Genomic DNA, 22,429 nt, shown 5'->3' with positions numbered 1-22,429 from the left:
ATCGTTAATGCCTTCGCAATCTCTTCAGCTACTCATTCAAAACCTGAGGGTGCATTCCAACAGGTCCAGGAAATGGGAGACAAAGAAATGGCAGATGAAATTAATGGATACTTTGCATCTGTCTTCACTGTGGAATACACTAGCAGTGTTGCAGAGGTCTGTGAGTGTCAGGGAACAGGAGTGAGTGCCGTTGCTATTACAAAGGGAAAAGTGTTAGGCAAACTCAAAGGTCCTAAGGTGAATAAATCATCTGGACCAGATGGGCTACACTCCAGAGTCCTGAGAGAGGTTGCTGAAGAGATAATGGATGCAATGGTTATGTTCTTTCAAGAATCACTTGATGCTGGCATGGTCCTGGAGGAATGGAAGATTGAAACTGTCACTCCACTCTTTAAGAAGGGAGGAAGGCAAAAGTTGGCCTAACCTCAGTGGTTGGGAAAGTGTTGGAGTCTATTTTTAAGGATGAGGTTTTGAGGTACTAGGAGACTAATGATAAAATAAGTCAAAGTCAGCATGGTTTCTGTAAAGGGAAATCTTGTCTGACAGACCTGTTAGAGTTCTTCGAGGAAGTAACAAGCAGGGTGGACAGAGGAGAGGCAGTGGATGTCATTTACTTGGATTTTCAGAAGGCATTTGATAAGGTGCTGCACATGAGGTTGCTTAACAAGATAAAATCCTATGGTGTCGCAGGAAAGATACTGGCATGGATAGAGGAATGGCTGACTGGCAGGAGGCAGTGAGTGGGAATAAAAGGGGCCTTTTCTGGTTGGCTGCCAGTGACTAGTGGTGTTCCTCAGGGGTCGGTATTGGAACTGCTACTTTGCACATTGTTTTTCAATCATTTGGATAATGGAATTGATGGCTGTGTGGCAAAGTTTATGGATGATACAAAGATTGCTGAAGGGGTAGGTAGTGCTGAGGAAGCAAGCAATTGCAGCAGGACTTTGACAGATTGGGAGAACGGACAAAAAATTGGCAGATGGAATACAGTGTTGGAAAATATACGATAATGCATTTTGATAAAAGGAACAATAGTGCAGACTATTATCTAAATGGGAAGAAGTTTCAAACATCAGATGTGCAGAGAGACTTAGGAGTCCTTGTGCAAGCCTCCCAGGAGGTTAATTTACAGTTTGAGTGTGTAGTAAAGAAGGCAAATGCAATGCTGGCATTTATTTCAGGGGGATTAGAAGATAAAAGCAAGGAGATAAAGCTGAGCATTTGTAAGACACTCGTCAGGCCACACTTGGAGTATTGTCAACAGTTTTGGGCTCCGTATCTCAGAAAGGATGTGTTGTCATTGGTTCAGGGGAGGTTCATGAGGCTGATTCCGGGAATGCAAGGTTTAACACATGAGAAGCGTTTCGCAGCTTCACTGTACGCACTGGAATTTAGAAGAATGCAGGGGGATCTCATTGAAACCTACAGAATGTTGAAAGGACTAGATAGGGTGGATGTGAAGAGGATGTTTCCTATGGTGAGGGTATCCAGAACTAGAGGGCACAGCCTCAAAATAGAGGGGCAACCTTTTAGAATGGAGGTAAGGAGGAATTTTTTTAGCCAGAGAATGGTAAATCTGTAGAATGCTGTGCCACAGATTATGGTGGAAGCCAAATCCATGGGTGTATTTAAGGCGGAAGTTGATCGTTTCCTGATCGGTCAGGGCAATTAACAAATCATAAGGAACGAAAAGATGAAATATCAAGTTAACTAGCCAAGAGCATCAAAGAGGATACCAAAAGTTTTTTTCAGATATATAAAGAATAAGAGAGAGTCAAGAGAAGATTTTGGACCACTGGAAGATGGACTGGGGAGGTAGTATTGGGGATCAAAGAAATGGTGGACAAAATGAATAAGTTTTTTGGATCAGGCTTCTCCGTGGAAGTTGGAAGTTCTAGAGTGTCAAGGGAAATGAGTGCAGTTGCTATTACTAGGGAGCAGGTGCTTGGGAAGTTGAAAGGTCTGGAGGTAGATAAGTCACCTGGATCAGATGGTCTACACCCGATGGTTTTGAAAGAGGTCACTGTAGAGATTGTGGAGAAGAAGAAGAAGAAGAATAGCCCTTAACTTGATAGTGGAGTTATTGGGGCACCGTCATGACGGTGTTTCCGTGGCAAGCTATTCTTGCTTTTACGAGGCCGAGTTGCTAGCTCGACGTCCAACCGGACTTGGATTCGAACTCGGGAACCTTCGCTCCGGAGTCTGGCGCTGAGATTATTGCGCCACCAAGCAGGACTAGATTGTGGAAGCAGTTGTAATAACCCTTCAGGAATCACGAGATTTTGGCAGAGTTCCAGAAGACTGCAAAACTGTACATGTTACTCCACCCTTCAAGAAGGCTGGGAGGCAGAAGAAAGGAAGTCATAGACCTGTCAGCCCGACCTCAGTGGTTGGAAAAAGATGTTGGAGGTACATGAAAAAACAGGCCAAAGTCTGTTTCCTTAGGGGAAAATCTTGCCTGACAATGCATCAGAATTTTTTAAGGAAATAACAAGCAGGATTCTTGATTGGTCTGGGCATGAAATCAGGGGAATGGGGTTGAGAGGGAAATAGATCAACAATCTTCAAATGGCAGAGCAGACACGATGGACAGAATAGCTTAATTCTGCTTCAATGTCTTATGGTGTCATGGTTATGGTCTAAAATAATAATTTGTAAATCCTTGTGTAGCCCCTGTAATTATTCACGCTTAGCCAGTGCAGTGCATTGCATCATAAAGTACGTCACTTCCATAATGTGCTCATGGTAGAAATTGATAGATGTTTTTGGCGGTCACTAAGACAGCAAAGAGCGCAAAGATGCAGTGAAATTTGGCAGTCAGTAAAACTCTTGACGATAAACTTTATAACTTGTCCCCTAAGAAGGCTACATTTTTGGTGTAATCTGCCAGCTCTTAAGACCCTGAGAGGGCTGCATCCTGAGCATGGACATTTACTCAACTGTGTCTGGAGATGTGACTGTCTCCAATTTGAGGTGCTGCTGATTTTCCAGAGGCTTGGAAAGTGAAGCTGTTTAATTCGACTGTGTGCACTGATTTGCCCATCTGCCGCCCTACCCCAATGCAATTTGAGATTTTCAACGCAAACAACAGGAATTCTGCAGATGCTGGAAATTCAAGCAACATACATCAAAGTTGCTGGTGAACGCAGCAGGCCAAGCAGCATCTATAGGAAGAGGCGCAGTCGACGTTTCAGGCCGAGACCCTTCGTCAGGTCTAACTGACTCACTCTTCCTTCAGTTAGTCCTGACGAAGGGTCTCGGCCTGAAACGTCGACTGCGCCTCTTCCTATAGATGCTGCTTGGCCTGCTGCGTTCACCAGCAACTTTGATGTATGTTGCTTGAGATTTTCATTTTGGTTTGAACAAAGGAAAACGAGTATGTGCAACAAATTTGACTCTATTGTATATTTTTTTCTCTTTGCATTTCCTAGTTACTGAAGAGATTATGTTGTCACTGAAGAACATTTTAAAGTTTGCTCATCCTTGATTCACGTCCATTTGTAATGTTCTGACTCAAAGGCTGTTAAAATGAGAGCAGTTTGTGTTAAATCTTTATGTTCAAAGAGCATCTAGAGTCACAGTCCTGGAATACTGCAGCACCAAAGCAAGTCCTTTGGTTCATCTAGTCCATCCGAACTATTAATTTGCCTGGTCCCATCGACCAGCACCTGGACCATAGCCCTTTATACCTCTTCCATCCATGTACCTATCCAAATTTCTCTTAAACTTTTCTACTACAAAACCTACTATTTAGAAAAAACCTGGAAGGTTAAAGTGAAACAAATTTAAAATGTGTCATATAAAAGGTGTTTTCACATTAATTTAACGAACAGATGCCCTCTTTATGGTTTGCTTCCCTCATGATTTTAAATAGACCATTTGAAATTCAGTTGGATCAGCTGTATGTCTACAACTGTTAACTCATCTTTTAAAAATGAGGGCTGGAAAAAAAAAAAGAGATTAACTGTGCCTGGTGTGCTGATGTTACCTGCTATCCTCGGGGCTAGGCAACTAACTGAATAGTAATCACGGATGACCTTTCATATAACTTCAATTATGCACAATGACAGGCTCAAATTAGCAATGGTTTACTTAGCCTGGTGGAGATATCAGGTGTTTGCACTTTATTCAGTTTGATAAAAGAGAGAACTCATGATCAAGCAACAGATGGTGGATGTAAATCAACCTTTTAGTGGAGTATTAGAAATCTGGTGTGAGGTATGCACAGTAACAGGAAGTCAGTACCTAACAGAAGTGTGTACAGTTGTACCTTTTTATCACCAGTGGAGCAAACAATTTGATGTTGTTGAGAAGAACTGAGGATATTGGAAATCTGAAGCTAAAACAAAGATCAGCTGGTGGAGTTATTTGCAGACAATCTGCTTCAATGTAAGGCTTACAGCTGTTTTCAGAAGGTGACCATCATCCTGGTACCCAAGGAAAAACAATGTAACGTCCCTTATTGACTACCACCTGTTGGCTCTGACATCCACCATCATGAAGTATTTTGAGACGCTGGTCATAGCAGACACTAACTTCAACCTCCCAGACAGCCTCAATCCACTACAATTAACAGTACCAAAACAGGTCTATTCCAGATGTTGTCTCTCTGGGTCTAGACTCCTCTTTGGAGCATCTGAACAGTAAAGACAACTACATTAGATTATTATTTATTGCCTAGAACTCTGCCTTTAATACTATAATTCCAAGCAAACTCATCCCCAAACTCCAAGACTTGGGACACGACACCTTCCTTTGAAGCTGGATCTTCTCCCTCAAAAATCAGCAAAAAAAGAAAAAAAAAACAGCGAGCTGGTTATTGACTTCAGGAAGGCAGGCAGTACACAGGTTTCAGCCTACATCAATGGTGCTGAGCATTGAGAGCTTAAAGTCCTTTGGGGGGAATATTACTGAGCTACCCCAACCACATTGATGCCATGGCCAAGGCAGCTCATCAGCGCCTCTATTTCCTCAGGACGCTGAAGAAATATGGCATGTCTACTTTGAGGCTCACCAAATTTTATCAGTCCACCGTAGAAACCATCCAATCCAGCTGCAGAACCGTTTGGTATGGCAACTGCTCTGCCTGTGACTGTGAGAAACTGCAGACTTGTAGACATAGCCCAGCATATCATGGGATCTAGCCTCCCCTCCATGGACTCTGTTTACTCTTCCCACTGCCCAAGTCATGGGTTCCGAATTTTTTTTATGCCATGGATCCCTACCATTAACCAAGGGGTCTGTGAATCCCAGATTGGGAACTCCTGGCCCAAGTAAAACAGCTAGTGTAACCAAATACTTCATGCACCCCAGACGTTCTCTCTTCTCCTCACCCTCCTTCCAATGGGTAAATGAATCAAAAGCCTGAAAGCATACCAGGAGCCTCAACAACAGCTATTAAAATTCTATTGAATAGCCTAGGTACATAAAGATGTACTCCTAACTTCACAATGTATTTAATAACTTGCACCTTATTGTTTATCTACACTGCCCATTCTCTGTAACTATAACACTTTAGATTAGATTAGATTCAATTTACTGTCATTGTGCCGGGTACAGATACAAAGCCAATGAAATGCATTTAGCATCTCACCAGAAATGCAAAGGATAGTGTTATTTACAAAATAACTGCGAATAAAAAGTAAGTGCTACAGCACACAAATATAAAAGTACTGAGACAGTACAATATGGGTGCAATACTGCTTAGCACTGTGATGTGAGGTTCAGCAGGGTCACAGCCTTAGGGAAAAAGCTCTTCCTGTGCCTGCTGGTGCGGGAGCGGAGGCTCCTGTAGCACCTACCGGACGGGAGGAGAGTAAAAAGTCCATGGTTAGGGTGAGATGCATCCTTGATAATGCTTTTCGCCCTGCCCAGGCAGCGTTTATGGTAGATGTTCTTAATGGTGGGCAATTGGGTGCTGATAATCCGCTGGGCAGTTTTCACCACATGCTGGAGTGCTTTGCGGTCCGATACAGGACAATTGCCATACTGCATTGAGATGCAGTTAATGAGTATGCTCTCAAAGGTACAGCGGTAAAAGTCCGTCAGTATCCTGGGACAGAGGTGAGCTTTCTTGATGCTCCACAGGAAATAAAGGTGCTGTTGCACCTTTTTGATCAGGATGGAGGAGTTCAGGGACCAGGTGAGATCCTTGGAAATGTGGACACCAAGGAATTTGAAGCTTAATACACGCTCCACTACAGATCATTGATGTAGATGGGGACATGAGCGTGGCTCCTAGCATGCCTGAAGTCCACAATGGTCTCCTTGGTCTTCTGGCTGTTAAGGGCCAGGTTGTTTTCGGCACACCACGCTGCCAGGTGCTGGACCTCGTCCCTGTAAACCGTCTCGTCATCCCCTCTGATCAGGCCAACTACCGTGGTGTCGTCTACAAACTTGATTATGGAGCTAGAATCAGGTACAAGAACACAGACACTCCTCACAGTTATTCCTCACCGTTATTTTACCTTATACTAACACAATGCTGTTGTAATGAATTTATCTGTATGAATGGTATGCAAGACAAAATTTTCACTATATTTATGTACATATGACAATATTAAAATATTTACTACTTTACTAAACATTTAGCAGATTAGGGAACATTCAGGGGAGAGGAAAAACAGAATTAACATTTCAAATCAGAACTTATCTAAATTTGTTCCTGTCACTCATTGAAGTTGAAACCTATTTTAGATTTTTCTGCCATCATGGGTAAAGACTGCACGTAAGATCTGCAGGTTCTTACTCTAAGCCACTTTTCAGGCTATGTGTTTAATATAAATTCAAATTACTTTCAGAAAATGTTGAGGATTTTCTGAAGTACTAAAGAAATGCTGCCCTAAACTTGTAAAAAAAAAATGAGTTATAATCATACCATGAGAAAAATCTGCAGTTTTTAATGTTTCTGGGGCAAGCCAATTTTTGTGGCTATTTTGAGCTGTTTCCTCCTAATACCTGTAAATTACTTTTCTCCTGTTCCTTTTAAATCTTCTTTTCCTCTAGTCTCACATTATAGATATATGCAGTGCTTTGATCTTATTTCTCAGGTAGCTCTTCTGATTGAAAATGACTTGTTCTCATCCCAGTTATAACCATATAACAATTACAGCACGGAAACAGGCCATCTCGGCCCTTCTAGTCCGTGCCAAACACTTACTCTCACCTAGTCCCACTGACCTGCACTCATCCCATAACGCTCCATTCCATTCCTGTCCTTATAGCTATCCAATTTAACTTTAAATGACAACATCGAATCTGCCTCAACCACTTCTGCTGGAAGCTCGTTCCACACAGCTACCACTCTCTGAGTAAAGAAGTTCCCCCTCATGTTACCCCTAAACTTTTGCCCTTTAACTCTCAACTCATGTCCTCTTGTTTGAATCTCCCCCATTCTCAATGGAAAAAGCCTATCCATGTCAACTCTATCTACCCCCCCTCATAATTTTAAATACCTCTATCAAGTCCCCCCTCAACCTTCTACGCTCCAAAGAATAAAGACCCAACTTGTTCAACCTTTCTCTGTAACTTAGGAGATGAAACCCCGGTAACATTCTAGTAAATCTTCTCTGTACACTCTCAATTTTGTTGACATCTTTCCTATAATTCAGTGACCAGAACTGTACACAGTACTCCAAATTTGGCCTTACCAATGCCTTGTACAATTTCAACATTACATCCCAACTCCTATACTCAATGCTCTGATTTATAAAGGCCAGCAAACCAAAAGCTTTCTTCACCACCCTATCCACATGAGATTCCACCTTCAGGGAACTATGCACCATTATTCCTAGATCCCTCTGTTCTACTGCCTTATTCAATGCCCTACTATTTACCATGTATGTCCTATTTTGATTAGTCCTACCAAAATGTTGGTGCTGAGGTGATTAATGGGACCAATATGGGAAGCATTGATTCTGTCACATGTGGGGTGAAATGTATTTTATGGGGTGGACTGGCAGGTAATTAGTGAGATTCTTTCTCCACTTATATTGGGCTTCTCTGTGCTCCTGACAAATGGGGACCAGGTTCTTAATGTCAGTTAGAACACCTATTCTTCACTTTGAACATTCATGGGCCAGCATTTCCAAGATTGAGATTCTGAATCTCTTCAAGGAGGCTTTGAGAACATCTCTTTGCCTGCCTTCTTCCCATCCCTTGGCAGAGTGTTGAATGGAGTATCTGTTTAGAAGTTTGTGGGAAATGCTGTGGCTTACTCAAGCGAACCGATGGAGTGTAATCAGGGTCCTACAGTTGGGGAGGTTGTTTGTTTTGGATGCTGGCATTAAAACATCGAACATAGACCAGTACAGCACAGTACAGGCCATTCAGCCCATGGTGTTGTGCTGACCTTTTATCCTACTCCAAGATAAATTGAACCCTTCCCTCCCACATAGCACTCAATTTGTCTTTCATCCATGAGCCTGTCTTAAGAGTTCCTAATATATCTGCGTCTACCAACACCCCCAGTGATGTGTTTCAGGTACTTATTACTCTCTGTGTTAAAAAAAAACTTACCTCTGACATCCCCCTGATAGTTTCTGCTGTTCACTTTAATTTTCTGTCTTCTCATATTAGCCATTGTTACCCAGGAAAAAGGTACAGGCTGTCCACTTTATCGTTGTCCCTGATCAATTTATGCACTTCTATCAAATCTTCCATCACCTTCTTTTCCTCTAGCTCACCCACCCTTTCTTCATGAGACATGTTCTCTAATCCAGGCAGCATGCTGGTTAGCTTCTTCCATACCCTCTCTGAAACATCCACACCCTTCCTATAAATATGCAACCAGAAATGAACACAATACTCCAGGTGTGGTCTAATCGGGGTTTTATAGAACTGCAATATTACCTCATGGTGTTTGAAGTCAGTCCTGCAACTATTGAAGGCCAGCACACCATATGTCTCCTTAACCACCCTATCAACCAGCGTGACAACTTTGAGGGATCTGAGAATGTGGACGCCAAGACCTCTCTGTTCCTACACGGGTAGGAATCCTGCCATTAACCTTGCACCCTGCTTTCAAGTTTGGCCTTCCAAAGCCAATCACTTCACATTGTTCTGGCTTGAACCGTATCTGCCACTTGTCAAACCTGCTCTGCAATCCTGTCAATGACCCATTGTAACCTATGACAACCTTTTACACCACCAACCTTCATGAAACCTGCAAACTTGCTAACCTACCTATCCACTTCCTCATCAAGGTCATATGTAAAAAAACACACAGATCAGGGTTCCCAGAACAGATCCCTGCACAACACTACCAGGCACAGATTTCCAGACAGAATACAATCCATCTACTACCACCCTTTGCCTTCTGTGAGTAATAAACTCAAATCCACACAGCAAAGTTTACATGGATTCCATGTCTCCTGACTTTATGAATGAGCATACCATGGGGAAACTTGATGAATGCCTATCTAATACCCAGATGCTGTACCTAACATTCACCACTCTGCTGTCATCAATTTGTTTCATCACTTCCTCTTAAAAAAAAAAAAAATCAGTCAGGCTCATGAGATGCAATCTGCCCCTCACAGAGCCAGGCTGACTATCCCTATTGCTTCTCCAAATGCTCGTAAATCCTCTCTCTAAGAATCTGCTCCAACAGTTTGCCCACCGCAAAGGTAAGACTCACTGGTCCACAATTCCCAGGATTATCTCTGTTACCTTTCTTGAACAGAAGAATAATATTTGCCACTCTCTAATCCTCTAGTACTACTCCTGTGACAAGGAGGATGTGAAGATCGTTGCCAATGGCACCGCAATCTCTATCCTCACTTCCCATAGTATCTGGTGTATATCCCGTCTGGCCCTGAGTTTTACCTGTCCTAAAGTTTTTCAAAAGTTCCAACACATCCTCTTTCTTAACCTTGACGTTTCTCAGCACACTGTGCCGACTTCACATTTGGCAAGGTCCCTCTCAATGGTAAATACTGAAGCAATGTATTTATTGGGGACCTTCCATACTTTCTCCAACTGCAGGTACATACTTTTTCTTTTATTCCTGATTGGTTCTAGTATTCATGATCTGTCCTACCCTCACTTCATTAGCTGAAAGTGAACTTGGAAGATTCTGTGGAGACGATATCGTTGGTATAACTCCAGCTCTTTGAAGTGCCCATTGTCAGAAGCATACAGAAGAGCAGCGATGATTGCAGCCCAGTACAGATGGGCTACCTCTGTTAAGCATTGTACACTACCTTTGCTCAAGAAATTGATCAAATATGACAGTTGGGGAATTCTAATTCATGTCACTAAATGCATTAGTAGTTTAAAGAAAAAGTTATGAAACCATCAACTCATGTAACCCACGTTGTTCATAAATCATCTGTGAGGAAGGAGGTTTTCTGGCTTTATCATGATTGGCGTACACTCATGACGTAGACCCACCAATATGATTGACTTTAATCTCTCTCCTCAGCTCAGGCAATGAGGGATGAAGACAAGGTTGATACCCACATCTTGTGAATGAATAAATACAACAAACACAAAAAAAGTGAAATATTGAGAAAGACCAGTGGATTGGAACTGATTAGAGTGCTTTTATAAAGAGCCCTCACAGATGTCTCTGTAGCTGTATTGTATTGGACTGAAGGTGGAGCAGCCAGATAGAGACACATTGTTTTCTTTCCTTGGTGTTATCTCCATTGGGTTTTGTATGTCTACTGGTCACTATCTGGGCCAATTTCACTGGAATGGACAACAAATTTTTTTGGAAGTGTTGCTTCCTCTGAATTTTTTTTGTTTATTATAGACCACTTGAAGCTGAGCACAAATGTGATTTCAGACTATTTGTATCACCTAGGAATTTGGAGAAACAAAATATTCACTTTTATTGAATATAATGTGTTTAATTGCATAATGGTGCTGATGCTTTGCAATCGTTCAACTAAGCTAAAAATGTTTTGTTGAAGATTTTCATTTGTTCTCAGTAGCTGAGGCTCCTCTGTTTAGTGTCCAACAATAATCAGCCAGCACTGATGGATTCCAGTTGCCCTGCCACTGTTTCACCGTAATCACAATGTCCTGGTGAAACCTTTCAACATGCTCATCAAGATTTGCAGGGAAAAAGTCTAAATAAGAATGCAGAAAATGAATCTTTAGTGACATGTTGCACTTCATGGTTTTGTATACTTGATTCAGGTTGTCAACTAGCTGCATGTAATTTGGTACTGTTTGGTTACAAAGAAAATTTTCAACAGGATTCTAAGGTTTTGACTTCATTTTTTACCAATAGAGCCATGCCATACCTTCTGCCTACCTGCCTGTCCTTTCGATACATTTTAGTATCCTTTCAGCAATGACTCAGTGATGCCCAAAATGTCATACCTGCCGATTTCCAGATGCACAAGATCAGCTACATTATTTCGTATACAGTGTGCATTCCAATATCACAGCTTCAGTCCTGTGCACTGCAGTTCATTTCACTGACTTTTGCTCTGTCATCTGCCCGTCCTTCCTGACAGTCTCACTACGCACTGTCTCTGCTTGTATACCAACTGCCCTATCACTCCGTTTCTCATCCTCCTGCCAATTTAGTTAAATCCTTCCCAACAGTTTAAGCCAATCCGCCCTCGAGGATACTGGTCCCCCTCAGGTTCATAAGAGATTCCAATGGTCCAGAAATCTGAAACACTGGCCTTGATCCATTTCCTCAATCACACATTCATTTGCCAAATCATACTATTCTTACCTTCACTGCCGCGTGGCACAGGCAGCAATCCAGAGACTGCTATCCTGGTGGTCCTGCTTTTCAGCTTTCTACCTAGATCCCGAAATTCACTCCTTAGAACCTCCTCCCTTTTCCTACCTATGTCATTGGTGGCAATGTGTACCAGGGTTTCTGGCTGCTCACCTTCACTTTAGAATGTTGTGGACCTGATCTGAGATGCCCTTGACCCTGGCACCTGAGAGGGATTGTACTATAGGGGTGACTATCACATCCACAGAATCTCCTGTCTGTTCCTCTGACTATGGAATCTCCTATTACTACTGCAGTCCTCTTCTCCCCCCACACCCCCTTCCCTTCTGAGCTGCAGCACCAGAAGCCGACTGCTGCGACTTCTCCCTCGTAGGTCATCCAACCCCACACTGTCCAAAGCGGTATACTTATGATTGAGGGGAATGGCCACAGGAGTACTCTGCACTGGCTGCCCATTTCCTTTCCCTCTCCTGACAGTCACCCAGGTACCTGCCTCCTGCAACTTGGGGGTGACCACCGCCCTGTAGCTCCTATCTGTCACCTTCTCAGTTTCCTGTAGGAGCCGAAGGTCACTAAGCCGCAGCTTCAATTCCCTAACACGTTCTCTGAGGAGCTGAATCTCGGTGCACCTGGTGCAGATGTGGTTATCTAGGATGCTGGAAGTCTCCCAGAATTCCCACATGGCACACAAAGAACACAACACAGCCCCTTGAGCCATCCTCACTGCAGTAAATGTGTACTAACAGAGGAAGCGTGAAGAAGAAGAAGAAATTTACCAGGTACTTATCTTGCCCAAGCCTGATGAGCCGAAGCCTGTCCACTCCAACACTGGTCCACTCACACAGTGGGCGCTCCACTTGTCCCTGCCTTATTTTTATTTGCCCTTGCTATTGAAACACAATTTGATTGGGCTGCTGGAAAAAGCTGAATGCCTGTGAACACTCCTTTTTCAAATCTCATCCACAGATCTCCCTTTTGAAATCTCACTCACGGACCTGTGAGTAACCTCCTCTCTCATTCCTGGTTCAACTAGGCTGCCAGAAAAACTGCGAAAGCCCATGATTGCTCCTTTTCTGAATCTCACTCACAGGCCTATGAGTAGCCTCCCCTCCCATTCCTGGCTCAACTGGGCTGCTGGAAAAGTCATGGATGAAGCAAAATATTTTGTCCTGAGACTTTGGATCTCTCTTCCTTAAAGTATGGTGGAAGTGGTGTCTTTGAGTATTTAAGAGAGTGGTAGGTAGACTCTTGATGACTATGGTATTAAAAAGTTATGATGGATAAAAAGGAATAAAGTAATGAGATGGAAATTAGACCAGCCCTAGTGTAACTAGGGTGGATGCCTGAGGAATAAAGGGGTTAAATCTGCTTCTAATTTGTCTGCCTGTATGTCCATATAGTTGAAAGTAATGGAGAGAATTTGTTATCTCTTCCCATGCGTTTACACTGCCCGAGACAGGCAAAGACAAATGTACTGTTAGGCAGATTTCAAACTATGTTTCAACCTTGACCCACGGCAATTTGCCTACTGCAGAAACATGTCCATGGTAGACACTTTCAACTGGTACTACGCTCATCTCAGAAGCATCTGGATAGTAAAGGCACAGAGATGAGACTGTTGTATATTGATTACACCTCAGTTTTCTACATTATAATTCCAAACAGACTCATCTCCAACTTCTAGACTTAGGAAGGAGTACCTCACAAACACAAGACTTCCGAAGATACTGGAAATCCCGAATAACACACATAAAATGTTAGAGGAACTCAGCAGGTCAGGCAGCATCTGTGGAAATGAATAAACAGTCATCGTTTCAGGCTGAAATCTTTCATCAGGACTGGAAAGGAAGGGGGAAGAAGCCAGAATAAGAAGGTAGGGGTAGCATAAGAAGTACGATAAACATCACCAATAGTATGTCCTGGTCCAATTACAAAGACAACATGGTCAGGAATCTCAGCAGCACCTCTACATCCTCAGGAGGCTAAAGAAATTTGACATGCTCCCTTTGAATTTCACTAACATTAATTGATGCACCGCAGAAAGCATCTTATCCAGATGCATTATGGCTTGGTATGGCAACTAAAAACCACAAAAAAACCTGTAGAGTGCTTTGGACACATCTCAGCACATCACAGAAACCAGCATCCCCTCTATGGACACTGTCTGCACTTCTCACTGCCTCTGTAAAGCATCAAACAATTCTCTCTCCTCCCTCTCATCGAATAGAAGATACAGAAGTCTTCCAGCACATATCCATGCTCAAGGACAGCTCCTGTCCCACTATTATAGGACCATTGAACAGTAAGATGGACTCTTGGCCTCATAATCTACCTGGTTATGATCTTGCTTCTTATTGTTTGCTTGCAATGCACTTTCTCTGTTAGTGCAACACTTTATTCTGCATTCTGATTTGTTTTCCCTTGTACTGCCTCATGTACTGTCGTAATGAAATAATCAGCCTGCAGAACAAAGTTTTACACTGTACCTCACTACATGTGACAATAATTAACCAATCTACCCATTTCTTTTAGAAACAGACCTGCTCAGATTTCACTTTAGAAGATGTGAATAGATTATTCTACTGGGCTAGTCTAGATCCCTCTCAGTTTAATGTGCAGCAGGAAGAGATGGCTTTTGAAAGCTCCATGGCTATGATGACCTTGGGGTGTGGGTGCTGAAAATATATCAACATATTACCTTCCATTCATTCAGTCTGAGTCAGAGATCTTAAACTCAATCAGAATGTCAGTAAACCAATCCACATGTCAGTCCATGGCCTCCTCTACTGCCACGATGTGGCCACCCTCAGGTCGGAGGAGCAACACCTTATATTCTGTCTGGGTAGCCTCCAACCTGATGGCATGAACATTGATTTCTCAAACTTTCGGTAATTGTCCCCCCCATCCCCCATCCATCTCCTTCACTATTCTCCATTCCCTTTTCCCTTTCTCACCTTATCTCCTGACCTGCCCATTACCTCCCTCTGGTGCTCCTCCTTCCCTTTCTTCCAAGGCCTTCTGTCCTCTCCTATCAGATTCCCCCTTCTCCAGCCCTGTATCTCTTTCACCAATCAACTTCCCAGCTCTTTACTTCACCCCTCCCCCTCTCCCAGTTTCACCTATCACCTACCACCTTGTACTTCTTCTTCCCCTCCCCCCGCCTTATTGGTCTGACTTCTCATCTTTTTTTTCCCCAGTCTTGATGAAGGGTCTCAGCCTGAAACAACGACTGTTTACTCTTTTCCGTAGGTGCTGTCTGGCCTGAGGATTTCCTCCAGCATTTTGGGTGTGTTGCTTGGATTTCCAGAATCTGCAGATTTTCTGGTCTCTTTGACTCAATCAGTGTGTTACCCAATCACCAGCAAGGCTAGGGAGAAGAGCTTCTGTTACACCTGACCTCCCAGGATAATCCAGAGGATACAGAATGCACCATCTAGGTTAAGTTCAAAACTGAAATGTGTTTATTAAAGAAACAAAATGAGAATGCATAACAGTGGTTGTGCAGATTTATCTGTCAAATGAAATTAAGTGTTGGTGCTATTGTTAATTACTGACAGACAAGTAAACAACACAGTTCCTCTCCAGATATCATTCTGTGATTGAAATTTGGGAATATCTCTATTTATCATTCTATACACTATAACCTAGATTTGAAGTGGCTGAATCTCTGAAGTGTCCTATTTCAAAACTAAAGGTTAATGGAGAAACAATTTAACATTTCAACCAGCAAAAACTAGCAAGAGTCTGTGGGAAGTACGGCAGTGAAATATTACATCAGCAATTGTAAAAGAATGACTCCAATAATACAAAATAGTAATTAATAAGATGTCACTTAATTTTAAAGCCATTGTGATTTTTCTCTTGTACAAGGAAGCATTTTAAAGTCTCAACCGTTTTCTCCAATGTTTAAAAGAAATGTAAAGTTCAATTTATCTATTCTGTTGTTACATACAATTCCCCATTTTGATCACTGCACTATCATACTAAAGACCATGCTACCATGACCATATTTTGTTTGCCCACAGCACATTGTAATGCAATGAGTACATATGCCATGTTTGAGGAGTTTAGAGATGGACAAAACAATGCCTTACAATTTGTCATATTTGACATTTACTAGTAGGATACTTTAATCATTCAAACAATTATTTATTTAATAGTAATATTATTAAATGCCAAAGTCGAACTCAACTTTTATTTTTATATATCTTTCCACAGATATTTCTGACTTCATGTGATCTGCGTGTGCTGCACTATACATTTTAAGAGTTGTTCAAGGCTCAGCTGAACACAATGCCAGGATTGTTAAACCAGTCGACATGGACACCTCTCCCTTTAAATGCATCCAGTATCAGAGCCTGCATGAATGGCTTCTCCCTCAGGATATCCACGAGCCTCACCTATACCAACCCAGAAAATGTACCGGTAGAAGGTAAGCTACTGAATATCTAATGAAAATGCAACCTTAAATACAAAATTCAAAGTTTATTTGGCATTAAGGAACACAAGAGTATATATAATATCAGGGACAAGAGTATGGCTGGTTTGTTTGTTATAATTTGACTGGAGTCAATCAAATCAGTGTAAGTGAATACCAGTAACACTCAATGTAAACTCTCTTTTCACATCTTACACACTCGTTAAGAAATATCATACTGGAAGCTGTCTAGCTCCTACAGGGGACACCCCAGCTAAAATTAATTACCTTTGACAGTCTGCAAAACATTGTAAAACTCAACAAATTAAACTCTTGTATCAGTATATTCGATTGACACACTTCAAAAACTTTTGAATGTTACTCTTTTCAATGTATAAGAAACTGCTATATACCAACTCAAACAGTAAATAGTTGGCTCTGAAGCCATTTTCATTCATTTAAAATCATGGTAGGCTAGTTAATCAGATCAAAATGTTTATTTTTTTTGTGATAAATGAAATGTTATCAGCATTAATCAAGGGCTAAATTAGAAACCATAGAAAAACTACAGCACAGTAACAGGCCTTTTGCCCCTCCTTGGCTGTGCCGAACCATTTTCTGCCCAGTCCCACTGACCTGCACACGGACCATATCCCTCCATACACCTCCCATCCATGTATCTGTCCAATTTATTACTGCTCTTGAATATAGAAAAATAACTCATAGAGCAAAATCTCTCTTTTATATTGCATTAAAGGAAGATTAGCTGGTTGCATTGCTTCATGGCACTATGCATATTTGTTGTTATGCAAATGAGTTTCAGAGAAACGAGAGAATTCTTGTCCTGAAAACACTTCTCAATACGAATACCCTGGTATTTATAACTGAGTGTACAAACATAGAGGAATATGGTACTGATGATGAAAATCCAGCAAATTACAAAGTTCTGACGAATGTTTCAGTCAGGGATATGTATTTTTCCACTTCTAGTCTCTTGAGAGTGAATTAACTGATTATCTATCTATACTTAGTGGCCACTTTATTAGGTACCTAATGAAGTTGCCACTGAGTATGTGTTTGTGGTCTTCTGCTTCTATAGGTCATCCACTTCAAGGTTCGATGTGTGGTGATGTGCTTCTGCATACTACAGATGAAAATATATGGTTATTTGAGTTACTGTTGCCTTCACATCAGCTTGTGCTAGTCTGAAGTTTCTCATTAACAAGGCATTTTCGCCCACAGAACTGCCACCCACTGAACTTCTTTTGTATTTCTCGCACCATTCTCTTTAAACTCTGGAGACTGTTGTGTGCAAAAATCCCAGGAGATCAGCAGTTTCTGAAATACTCAAACCACCGCATCTCGTACCAACAGTCATTCCATGGTCAAAGTTATTTAGATCACATTTCTTCCCCTTTCTGATGTTTGGTTCGAACTACGAGGGGTGATTGATAAGTTTGTGGCCTAAGGTAGAAGGAGTCAATTTTAGAAAACCTAGCACATTTATTTTTCAACATAGTCCCCTCCTACATTTACACACTTAGTCCAGCGGTCCTGGAGCATACGGATCCCTTCTTTGTCGAAGTGGGCCACGGCAGGGGTGATTGATAAGTTTGTGGCTTAAGATAGAAGGAGATGAGTTATTAACTTCAAACTTTCTGCATTATCACTCAAAGAGTTGAACTGCACGTGCATGTAACGAGAGGCTATTGAACCTCCAGGTAGTCCACAGCAGGGATGATTGATAAGTTTGTGTCCTAAGGTAGAAGGAGATGAGTTATACAGCTCTCGTTACATGCACGTGCAGTTCAACTCTTTGAGTGAAAATGCAGAAAGTTTGAAGTTAATAACTCATCTCCTTCTACCTTCGGCCCCAAACTTATCAATCATCTCTGCTGTGGACCATTTCTGGAGGTCCAAGACGCTGACTTCTACAAAGATGGGATCCGTATGCTCCACGACCGCTGGACTAAGTGTGTAAATGTAGGAAAAAAAATGTGCTAGATTTTCTAAAATCGACTCCTTCTACCTTGGGCCACGGACTTATCAATCACCCCTCGTACAACTGAGCCTCTTTATGTCGTCTCCGTGCATGTTTTTATGCATTGAGTTGCTGCAGCATGATTGGCTGATTAGATATTTGTATTAACAAACAGGTGTGCAGGTGGACCCAATAAAGTGGCCACTGTGTGTATTTTGCTCTTCGGAGCAAGAAGAATCCATTTCCCTGTTGTCATGCTCCCGAGTTTTGTTTAAATGAACATAGAGCAAAGTATTATTGAGATATCTGTTGACAAGAATTAGCAAAACATGCTTTGCATATTGAATTAATGAACAAATAGAGATAGTAATTCCATCATTAATAAACCAATGCAGCTGGGCAGGGATTACATTATTCATATCTTTTCTATCTGTGACTTTTAGTTCTCATGTCCCTCAGAATGCACCAGAATTTGACTCAGAACTTAATGATTCACCATGACTACCTAATAGAGTTGATTGCAAATCCTGATGCTTGCATTGGCATGGTTAAATGTCACTGCCACAGGTAATGCCCTCCTTCACATGCTCTGCTATTAGAGTCCTTGCAGACGGAAGCATTTGGAAATCACTGATTTTGCTTGTAATTCAGGCCCTCCTGTCTGTGAAAGTTCTTTGATCTGATTGGATGAACAACCTACCAATCAGACCTATTGTAGGACACATTAAGGGAACTAAGCTGCACCAGAGGCTGGAAAGAGTAAGTCCACAAAGCAGAACTTCTGAAGGTTTTTTCTGGCAGTATTCTTTATGTAGTCACCATTGACTGTTTATGCTTTGTTGTTACTCAAAGCTTATACTTTATCAGTTAATTTTAATAGCATACTGGTGCAATTCTGCACTGCCATCATAGAGTGCACCCTCACATCAGCCATTACTGTCTGGTTTGGTACAGCATCACCTCACTATATACAAAAAAGCGCAGTGAATTGCAAGTCAGCAGAAAAAGTCACGGGCTGGACTCTACCATGACTGCAGGACTTGTATGTGTCCAGGACAAAGGAGCAGGCAGGAAAAATCATTACAGACATGACCCACCCTGAAATCTCGCTTTTCCAAAATCTCCCTTCTGGAAAGCTTCTACAGGGCTATTAAAACAAAATCAAAACTTCACACCATTTCAAAAGTTTCTTCCCCCAGACAGTTAACCTGATTAATCATTCCAGTTACACTCCCCACCCGTTCTATTACCCTCCATTACTGCACGTTAAACAGTTTAAGCCACTTTTATAATGCTTTTTAAAGTGAAAATACATGTTGGTATTTATGTATTTATTCTATATCTGTACTTCAATCTCTAACTTTATTCTGTATAATTCTTTAAAATTATTGAACGTTGTTGTTTTTGTTGCATGTCATGCTCTGACTCTCGCACCACAGCAAATTCATGTAAATGTATATGGCAAATAAAGATAATCCTTAATTCTTAAGATCTATTTGAAAATATTGCTTTTACTGTATCAAGTAAAACTACAGTGCCTATAAAAAGTATTCACCACCCCCCCCCAAAGTTTTCATGTTTTATTGTTTTACAACATTGAATCATAGTGGATTCAATTTAGTCTTTTTTGGCACTGATCAACAGAAGAAGACTCTTTTTTGTGATAAAGTGAAAATAGTTCTCTACAAAGTGGTCTAAATTAATTACAAATAAAAAAAATAATTGATTGCATAATTACTCACCTCCTTCAAGTCAGTATTTAATAGATGCACCTTTGGCAACAATTCAGCCTTGAGTCTGTGTGGAAAGGTCTGTATCAACTTTGCACATCTAGACACTGCAATTGTTCCCCATCCTTCTTTACAAAACTACTCAAGCTCTGTCAGATTGCATGGGGATTGTGAGTGAACAGCCCTTTTCAAGTCCACCCTCAAATTCTCAATTAGATTGAAGTCTGGACTCTGACATGTCCACACCAGGACTTTAACTTTGTTGTTTTAGAATCATTCCTATGTAGCTTTAGCTTTATGCTTGAGGTCACTGTCTTGCTGGAAAACAAATCTTCTCCCAAGTCGCAGTTCTCTTGCAGACTGCATCAGGTTTTCTTCCAGGGTTTCCCTGTATTTTGCTGCATTCATTTCACTCTCTACCTTCAGAAGCCTTCCAGGGCCTGCTGCAGTGAAGCATCCCCGCAGCATGATGCAGCTACCACCATGCTTCATGGTAGGATAGTATGTTTTTGATGATGTGCATTATTTAGTCTGATGGCAAAACAGCTCAATTTTAGTTTCATCAGACCATAGAACCTTCTTCCAGCTGACTTTGGAGCCTCCCACATGCCATCTGGCAAACTCTAGCTGAGATTTCATGTGAGTTTTTTTCCCCAGAGTGGCTTTCTTTTTGCCACTCTCCAATAAAGCTGTGACTTGCAAAGCACCCAGGCAACAGCTGTTGTATGCGGAGTCTCTCCCATCTTAGGCATTGAAGCCTGGAACTCCTGCAGAGATGTCATAGGTCTCTTGGTGGCCTCCCTCACTAGTCCCCTTCTTGCACAGTCGTTTGGTTTTTGAGGACAGCCTGCTCTAGGCAGATTTACAGCTGTGCCATGTTGTTTCCATTTCTTGATGATTGGCCGAACTGTACTCCAAGGGATATTCAGTGACTTGGAAATTTTCTTGTATCCATCTCCTGACTTGTGCTTTTCAATAACCTCTTCGCGGAGTTGCTTGGAGTGTTCTTTTGTCTTCATGTCAAGTTTTTGCCAGGGTACTGACTCACCAGCAGTTGGACCGTCCAGATCCAGGTGCATTTTTACTACAATCAATTGAAACACCTTGACTGTACACTGATGATCTCCATTTAACAAATTATGTGTCTTTAAAACCAGTTGACTTTACCAGTGATGACTTGGTGTTTCATATTAAAGGGGGTGAATACATATGCAATCAATTATTTTGTGTTTTATATTTGTAATTAATTTAGATCACTTTGTAGAGATCTGTTTTCACTTTGACATGATAAGAGTCTTTTTCTGTTTATCAGTGTCAAAAAAAGCCAAATTAACTCCACTGTGACTCAATGTTGTAAAACAATAAAACCCGAGAACTTCGGGGGAGGGGGTGTGCGGTGTTTGAATACTTTTTATGGGCACTGTATTTTAAGAAAGCCATGATTCTTCTTCCAGGTGTATTTGTTTACCTGTTGGACGAGTCAGAGGTGGTGGCTGACTTTGAAGCTTTGACAGCAGGAAGGCTAGTAACCACCCAGGTAAAGAACCGGGCAAGAGCTGAAGATTGCTGTTTTGAATGCTACAGCTGCTCCAACCTGGCACTTCAATGTAGCAAAGGTAAGTGCAAGCAGCAGGATACTCTCCACACTTGCTCTATTCTGATCATTTCTTTTAAATAAAGTTTCTGGAGCCTCTCAGTTATCCAAAAGTTAGTTTAAAGTGGTGCATACTTTTGTACTCGGACAATTGAATTGGATTTTTTTTCTGCCTTCTTAATAACTTCGCGTTTACTGTCTAACAAGTACCCCAAGACATAACCAATGAGTATCTTTCTTAATAGGAGTTTCAAAGAGCTAAGGACAACACTCTTCTTATTGAATTAGTTCTCCCTGATAAATATTTAATAGAGTATGTCTAAAATTGCTTTAGCCATCTGAATGATTGATTTGCATCAAGTTAAAGTTCAAAATTCACTACTAAAATGTTGGAGCTATAGCTTGGGGATTATGAAAATTCCCTTCTTTAAGCTTAATAAGTTATCTTGCATATACATGATTATTGCTTAAAACATTTGCATGTGCCGGTATGGTAATGATTCAGCTGCAGATATGGCAATGAATCAGCACTGGAAAGAAAACACACTGTTCCAGTTTAAAACGACATAATTGATCAGAGCTTTAGTAAAAAGAACAGTCTGAACAAATCATGATCTGAATTTTGGCCTCAACTCTGATCTGATCTGAATGGATCAGTATGAGTTTTAACAAATGAACTATTTTTCATTAACAGGATATTACAACTAAATAAATTGAATCACACATGTTAACAGCATGTTAAACACATGTTAAATAATCAGTTTTTTTGTATAAACCCTTTATGTAAATCAGTTATTATCCCTCAACTCAATTCTTGATCAAATGGCAAAATTTGTTCTCTGTGGATATTTTCATCCTCAAGATTAACAATATTACCAGTCCAGAAAACTTATGCTAGCTGGGACTATCTTAGGAAGTTAACAAAATACAACGCCCACTGAAACTGAAAGTGCTTCCCAGAAGAAATAACCCAAGAAGCACAGGAGAGAGTATATACAGGTGT

General features: G+C 41.3%; 1 protein-coding gene across 5 annotated transcripts in view; it reads left to right on the top strand.

Moving 5' to 3' along the window:
* Positions 1–22,429, top strand: part of vwa5b2 (von Willebrand factor A domain containing 5B2) — a 132,021-nt gene that overhangs the window by 8,304 nt on the left and 101,288 nt on the right. For 3 of the 5 annotated variants that reach the window (XM_063045569.1, XM_063045568.1, XM_063045566.1), the window contains exons 2-3: positions 15,923–16,136; positions 21,287–21,448. In XM_063045569.1, coding sequence (XP_062901639.1) covers positions 15,998–16,136; positions 21,287–21,448 — 301 coding nt within the window. In that variant the 5' untranslated portion in view covers positions 15,923–15,997. Of the gene's footprint in view, positions 1–15,019; positions 15,142–15,922; positions 16,137–21,286; positions 21,449–22,429 lie in introns of those variants that run through there. The other 2 variants (XM_063045567.1, XM_063045570.1) reach the window with 2 other exon arrangements.

Source organism: Mobula hypostoma, chromosome 4, assembly GCF_963921235.1.
Source record: "Mobula hypostoma chromosome 4, sMobHyp1.1, whole genome shotgun sequence".
Classification (NCBI taxonomy): Eukaryota; Metazoa; Chordata; class Chondrichthyes; order Myliobatiformes; family Myliobatidae; genus Mobula; species Mobula hypostoma.
The sequence above is the reverse complement of the archived record's forward strand: the minus strand, read 5'-3'. Positions and strand labels throughout refer to the sequence as shown.